General features: G+C 43.1%; 1 protein-coding gene across 2 annotated transcripts; it reads left to right on the top strand.

The window, feature by feature from the left end:
* The first annotated feature begins 5261 nt into the window (after window positions 1–5261).
* On the top strand, window positions 5262–7260 carry LOC104596493 (LOB domain-containing protein 16-like). Of its 2 annotated transcripts, none has more exons than XM_010257684.2 (2): window positions 5262–6421; window positions 6538–7260. In XM_010257684.2, the coding sequence occupies exons 1-2, from the start codon at window positions 5649–5651 to the stop codon at window positions 6638–6640; spliced, it is 876 nt and encodes a 291-aa protein (XP_010255986.1). In that variant the 5' UTR covers window positions 5262–5648; the 3' UTR covers window positions 6641–7260. The 2 variants fall into 2 exon arrangements, with proteins under 2 accessions (XP_010255986.1, XP_088756237.1); XM_088900111.1 differs by having other exon boundaries at window positions 6535–7260.
* The last annotated feature ends 32 nt before the right edge of the window (window positions 7261–7292 follow it).

Here is a 7292-nt window from a genome sequence, read left to right as displayed (position 1 = left end):
AAGGCTTCGACCAGCATGGCACCTTTTTTTGGAGAAACATAGTTTGTTGCTTTAGCCTTCCTTACGTGTTGATTCCAGACAACGAGAAGTAGTTCGAAGGCATTAAGTTCCAAAATTGGTGCATCGAGATGGGGATCTAGCAGAACTTCACTGTAGTCGCTCATCCTCAAGTGCATGAGGTCGTCTTGTGTTCGTATCAAGCAACGATTAGGATGAAAGCATGTAAGATTCCGTTCAACTTGACCTATGGTATCGAGGCTGTCATCCCCACCGAGATTGAGGTACCTATGTTGCGTTCTAAAGCATACGAAGAGGAAGAAAATGACGATGAGCTACGGACTAACCTTGACCTAGTGGAGGAGGTTCGAGACTTGGCATATATCCAGAACGTGACATACCAGTAGAGAGTGGCTTGGTATTATAACACCTGAGTTAAGAAGCGCCAATTCTGAGCTGGCAACTTGGTACTCAGGAAAGTTATGGTGCATGAGCTTGGTTGAGGAAAATTGGGTCCTAATTGGGGAGGCCCTTACAGGGTAAGTAAAGTGATCGGACCTGGAATGTGCGAGCTCGAAACTCTCAAGGGAAGGAAGGTCCCCTATGCATGGAACATCAACCTGCAGAGGTACTATGTCTAAAAGTTCGTTTGGTGAGCTACTATTACACACACCCGACCACTCACTTTGGCAACCTAGTAAGAGTCAACCCGTACTATTAGCGCTTCGGCTAAAAACAAAGGGAAAGCCAAACTATTTTTTAGCACCAAGGTACCCTCAAGCCAACCTCGAAACATGTCAGTAATATATGACAAACCTACGTTGCATCGTGCGTAGGTCGGAATCACTCAAATGCCTCGGCAACATTTTGACTTAGCTGAATTTACAACAGGGCGATTCGCTCTTAACAAGTCAAATATCAAGTTTTTTAGCACAAAAAAAAAAGAAGAAAAAGGAAAACAAGTCAAATATCAAGTTTTTCGAGCACACAGGTCTGACTTACATTTAGTTAGAAGAAAAGAAACAACTCTCCAATAGCTACTCCTTGTTGGCCTCCTCATCGTCGTCACCAGCTACATCCTCGACATTTTTCTTGCTGCCCTCTTTGTTCTCCTCCTCAGTTGGAGGCTCCTGGTGGACCTCGTTGGCTAGCTCATCTAGAACCGACCTAATGGACATGGCGACCTCTGTCCAACGGCAAAACCATTTGACAACAACCTCTTTAGCTCAACAGATGTTCTCAGCATACTAACTCTATTTCTCTTCGAGCTAACAATCTCGTGCCTCCACCTCGCTAGTGATGTTGGCGATGGTACCCATAGCCTCCTTGAGCTTGCAGGTCAGACCGACGCTAAGGTTGCAGAATCGCTGATGATCCTCCTTGGCACTGAGATGAGCCCCCTCTAGCTAAGAGCGAAGGGACTCCACGTCGATTCTTAGCTCAAGGGGTTCATGCAAAAAAGTGGAAACCCAGTCCATTAGAATCTGGCCCATGGTATTAACCTACAAGTGACAAAAACAAAGCAGTCGCAACTAACAGAAAGTACGTGTGAGCATTCAATATAAAGATACATACCGAGAGGATGTGTAGAACCATCTTCGCACTGATGTCGGCATAGTCAATCTCCCCAAAGATCTGAGTATCCTTGGGAAGAAGGATTCCTTTCCCTAGCTAGAGGGCGACGAAGGGGTCTCAAATCTAATCAGTAGTAGAAACACCACAGCAAGGGACAAAAGAGGGATCATACGAGCTGGAGGCATCGATGACATGTTCAATTGCGGCAACGTGGGGCACCAACAAGCGAGCTATTGAGTTCGGGATGCCATAGGATGGGTCAGCATGCATCGAGTATCTACCCTCCTCACGGTCGACCACCTTACGCTCATGCCTGGCTGACCCCTGCTCCATCCCCGATGAGTGAGCAGAAGAATTGGTGGCCCTTCTCTTCTTTGAAGGCCTCTTCCTAGCGGACAAGACAGACGAAGTGCTAGACATTTTTGCAGTAAGAACGGGAAAAGTTTGTCAAGGAAATAAAGCATACCAGAATGGAAGAACAACCAAGTACAACAAGGTTGACCTACCTACGGGGATCAAACCAGCCCGGATGAGCATCGGCTTGACCAGGAATTCTTCGGCCAGTAATTGCCAAGCTACAAGGAATCTAACCTCATTGGATAATGCCTCCTCGAACTCGATCTTAGGAACCTCTTTTCGGCTCGGCCTTCCAGGTGGTGTCCATTGGCCAACCATTCTCTTGGGACAAGAAGAAGTATAGTCTTCTAGTGCTTCATCTTAGTAGGAAAGCCACCTAAGAGCTTGTAGCTAGGTCAGTAACTCAAATAAAAAAATATGGCTCATTAGGCATTTTCTTTATCTGACAGAGTCCCAAAAAAAAAGTCTATGTCCAAATGGAAACCGAGGTGGTGGCAAAAGGAGATGGTCTTGACGATGGTTCTAATGGAGTTGGGGTGAAGCTAACCTAAGGAGATGTCATAATATCTAAGCACCTTGTAGATGAAAGGGTGGAAAGGGAAATGAAGACTAGCGATCAAGGCCTCCTCGAAGACACATATTTTGGTCTGCCTATTACTCCAGGGGTACTGGTCCTCATTGGGTTGGATGCGGTTGAAGGTATCGGGTATTTGGTATGTTGTGATTAGGTCGACAATTTCCTCACTAGTCAGTTTGGTAGGCCCGCCTCGACTTGAGTGGCCTAGTGGTACTCCCTCTCTAACTCACTCAAAGACATAACTTAAAAACAAGGGAAAGGACTCACTGACACGACAAGGAAAAGTAAACCGACCTCGTCAAGCAAGACCGACCTAACCGAACAAGAACTAACCTTGCTGAACCGACCTCGCTTGTTGTCGCTGAAATCTCTGGTCTCTCACTCTACTGCTTTGTAAAAGACTTCAAAAATAGTGCAAATAGGACCCTTCAGGGGCCCCCTCTATATAGGCAAGGGAACCGAGCAACCAATGACTGAGATGCGCTCAATCCAACGGTTTGAAGAGACATCCCGCTTCAAGTTCCAAGGACAAATTTGAAATTTGAAGTCACGCATCTGACTCAAAAATTCAAACTTGTGCGCTTAGTTCAAAGTTTAAATTCGCCGCGCAACGTCTGCATGCCCAATGCGCTTTATCGACCGGTCTAGGAGAGCAGATTGGATTGACGGCGGTGAACCTACTGAACCTGATCACTTTGGGCCAGAGACCTGCAATGTGATACTCCCTCAGCCAAACCAACTTCAACTTGGGAGTGTGGGTAATTTATGAGGCGGAATTTAGCCCTCTATTGACATTATGCCATGTGGCACTTCCAAACTGTTGCTTAACACCTCGGCGCCATGTAGGCAATGATTTGCCTTTGCCTAGACTATAGACTCCACCTTGGAACCACCTCGAATGCACCTCAAACACATCATGCGCATCGTGAGAGTGTACCGATGCCACCTCGGCAGGGAAGATTTGTAAGCACCTCGGTGTAAGGACGACCTCCAGCCGATGTCCCATCGACCTGGCCGAGATCTAGTTGGTGACCTGCCTAACATGGTGATCGACCTCTTCTGCATGCACCTTATTGTCCTAGAGTCCTTCGATCATATCACCCCACCAACAGAGTTGATTCTTGTGCTGCCTGCTTCGGAGGCAATTGGATAAGCTCTATCCTTTTGCGTGAAAACCATCTTTGAGCATGAAACCACCTCTGAGCATGGTGGGTAGATAAGCCACATCCTCCCGGAGATCTCGGACACGTTACATGAAGCTCACGACTACTTGCGCCTATATAAAGGCGCTCCCTTCGATCAGAGAAGGTATGTGCGATTTAGCACTCATAGCTCTCTTGCTTTGTCGCTTTCTAATTCTCACAGTACACTCATCGCTAACTTAAGCATCGAGTGCCCACCCCTAGTACTTTGATAGTTTTCTTGCAGCTTGGCCAGCCGACCTGGTCAGTCCGCCATCCGACTTGTCCTCCAACAGGGAGCACCAGATCACACACCATCATCTTCCATGAAAAATAACATACAAGTACAAGAGATGTTTCCGATGTGCGACTAGAACATGCTGTAAGGAGTGCTCAGTAAGGAGCAAATCCTATGTTTTCATTCAGAGTCTAGATCTACTCCTCATAGAGTACTCCTCACACCCTCACAACGTATCCCAACCACACATCGGGAACATCTCCCATACTTTGTGTTGTTATTAATGGGGAGATGTTTTCAATACATGGTGGGATGGGTTGTGAGGTGATGAGGAGTAAATCCCGATTCTTTCATTCATGGGAAGGTGTTTCCAATGAATATAGATATGCTCCTCACACTAACCCCATAATGCACTTGGGAGGTGTTGTGGGGTTAGTGTGAGGAGCATATCTATATTCATTGGAAACACCTTCCCATGAATGAAAGAATCGGGATTTACTCCTCATCACCTCACAGCCCATCCCACCATGTATTGAAAACATCTCCCCATTAATAACAACACAAAGTATGGGAGATGTTCCCGATGGGAGGGTTAATCTAGTAAATTTTGGCATATTTTGGTTTAGATCAATTAAAATACTTCTGTATTTGAATTCGAATTCAAATATGCCATAAACTTGTGTATTCAAATATGCCATAAACTTGTGTATTTGAATACAGAAGTATTTTAATTGATCTAAACCAAAATATGCCAAAATTTACTAGATTAACCCTCCATATCGCACATCGTGCCTATTTCAAATCTAAACTGACCCGAGAGGCAATATTTTTTTATTTTCTTAATTTTTAGGGGTAAAATATAAAAACCTCCTCTAAAGTTTATGACAATCACAAAAACCTCCCGTGAGGTTTCTTTTTCATAAAAATCTCTTGTGTAGTTTATGAAAAACCTACGGTTACCTCCCTTCCATCTTTGTTCTAGTAATGAAGAATTCAAAGTCACGAAATTACCCTTACAACTTATTATGTCATCTTTCAATATAATTCAAAATGCCAAAATTTCCCTTCTAAACTTCATTAGACTTAATGTTTTCATAGAGTAAAATTACTTTATTCTTTTCAATCTAACTCAGAGGTTTTTCTAATTAAAAGTGAAAGACTATTTTAGAAGTATTTTAGTAAATTTTCATCTAAATTGATAAATATAAAGGTAAAATGGGTACTTTCAAAAATTCAATACATTACACCAAATAAGAAAAGGGAGGTAACTGTAGGCTTTTTCAATACGAGTGGGAGATTTTCGTGAAAGTGAAACCTTAGGAGAGGCCTTTATATTTTACCCTAATTTTTATTCCTTGCAGAGAGAGAGAGAGTAAGGAGAAAATAGGTTGCCCATAAACTTGGAAGACTCCCAGGACCCAACACTTGTCCTTCGGTCAAAGACTTTTGAAACTACCCAGTAAAATCGGTTTTTCAACTTTAATTTTCAAATGTATTTTTTTCTCACTTTTACTAAGTCGTTACACCCAGCAAATCCGCATCAATCATACCTGTAGGCTGTATCCGTTTCCATATTCAACAATCCTATGCAGATTTTCTCTCTCTCTCTCTCTCTGTTTCTCAAACAATTCCCTCCTCTCTACTTGTTTGTTTCATCTTCTCATTCTTTCTTTGGTTGTCAACTCTCTACTCCTGCAATCCAGCATTGGTTCTCTAGCAGAAGATGACCGTAAAGGGTGGCACAAGCCAAGCCTGTGCTGCTTGCAAATACCAACGTAGAAAGTGCTCCTCCGATTGTCCCCTCGCCCCTTACTTCCCTCCTGATCAGCCCAAAATGTTCCAAAATGCTCATAGATTATTTGGTGTAAGCAACATTCTCAAGATACTCAAGCAATTGAATACCAGCCAGAAAATGGAAGCAATGCGATCCATCATCTATCAAGCCAACATTCGCGACAGGTTCCCCGTTCATGGATGTTGTGGGATCATTTGCCACCTCCAGTACCAGATACAACAAACAGAACAAGAACTCAATGCTGTTAATGCACAGCTTGCCATCTATCGACAACATCACATTGCCTCTTCCCCTCAGCATCATTCTCCTTCTTCCCAATTACAACTGGGCATGCCTTCACCCAACAATGCGCTTCCACTGTTCCAACACCATTCCCACCAGCCCTACAATGCTGTGGCAACTGGGGTCTCTCTTGCGCCGCATCACTCTTTCTCTAATGCCAACAATGCTGTTTATAATACGGCAATGTACATGGATTCCAAAGACAATTTAGTGAGTCCTTTATGGGTTCAGCATCCTTACAACAACAACAATAATAATTCGTCGGTAGCAATACAGTCTCAATTGCTTGCTTCACACCAGATTCCTATCCACCAAGAAGCAACTGAAGCCCCACAGGACTATGATGAGATCCCTCCATTCTTTGACACAATTGATGACAGACAATCTTATATAGATTCCAAAGAGGCTTACGATTCAAGGTAACAAGTTATTTCTTCCATACTTGGTTTAGAACATTTTGTTCTTCTTTCTTGTTGCATTAATTAATATCTTGTTACTTTACCAGTTTCTAATTTATATTACAATTCATCAGCAGCTCGGATTCTTCATTGAAGGATACTACACAGTCAATTGAGCATGTTTCAGAGAATGAACTCAAGAGCGCTGCTGCTTGCTTCAGTCTCACCAGCGTCAACTGATCAAAGAGCAAAAGAGGAGTTTCTGGGTTGGTCCAGTTTCAACACTTCTCTCTCTCTCTTTTTTTTTTCTTTTTAGATGAATATGTTAGATCTAATTTCACTGCATTACCAATCTCAGTCATTTATTTGTCTAGGAATAATAGAAATTTATTATTTTCAGCTCTTGTTGGTGGCCTTAAATACAATTTAGTACATCACATCCAGAAGTTGAAAAATGCAAAAATCTTAACGAAGAAACAAGCCAAGCGAAATTTCTCTTCACTGATTTAATGACTATGGTGACCATGGTTATGGTATGTTCATTATCTGTTAGACGTGTAGCAAATCTTTAGTTTCTCCGGACTCCAGTGAAAACAACTGCCAATCTGTCCGTGTCCAAAGACCCGAGTCGGTTCCTTTGTGATTATCCAGTGTCTGTGCATATACATATACTGACATGCATAGAGAAAGCTTTCACGAGGCTTGACTTTAATGGGTTGAAATTGTGGGACCTACCTACTATTATTTCTTTCCTTTGGGCGACGCAACCTCACATGAAGCAATACAATTCCATAACAGAAGAGTGCTGTTTTCACAAAACACAAGGTTCATTGAAGTAATCAATAATCGGTAATCAGCACTGGCTACTGCTACGACGTGGGGTGGGGCAATC

The sequence above is a fragment of the Nelumbo nucifera genome, chromosome 3 (genome assembly GCF_055504915.1).
Source record: "Nelumbo nucifera cultivar China Antique chromosome 3, China Antique-T2T, whole genome shotgun sequence".
Classification (NCBI taxonomy): domain Eukaryota; kingdom Viridiplantae; phylum Streptophyta; class Magnoliopsida; order Proteales; family Nelumbonaceae; genus Nelumbo; species Nelumbo nucifera.
This window is presented reverse-complemented; position numbering and strand designations above follow the sequence as displayed.

What these genes read in the sequence shown, in the direction of transcription:
- LOC104596493 (XM_088900111.1), top strand. Translation starts at nt 5,649, where the DNA reads ATGACCGTAAAGGGTGGCACAAGCCAAGCCTGTGCTGCTTGCAAATAC. An exon ending in AAAGAGGCTTACGATTCAAG is followed by an intron (nt 6,422 to 6,534) that starts GTAACAAGTTAT and finishes ACAATTCATCAG; the next exon opens with CAGCTCGGATTCTTCATTGA.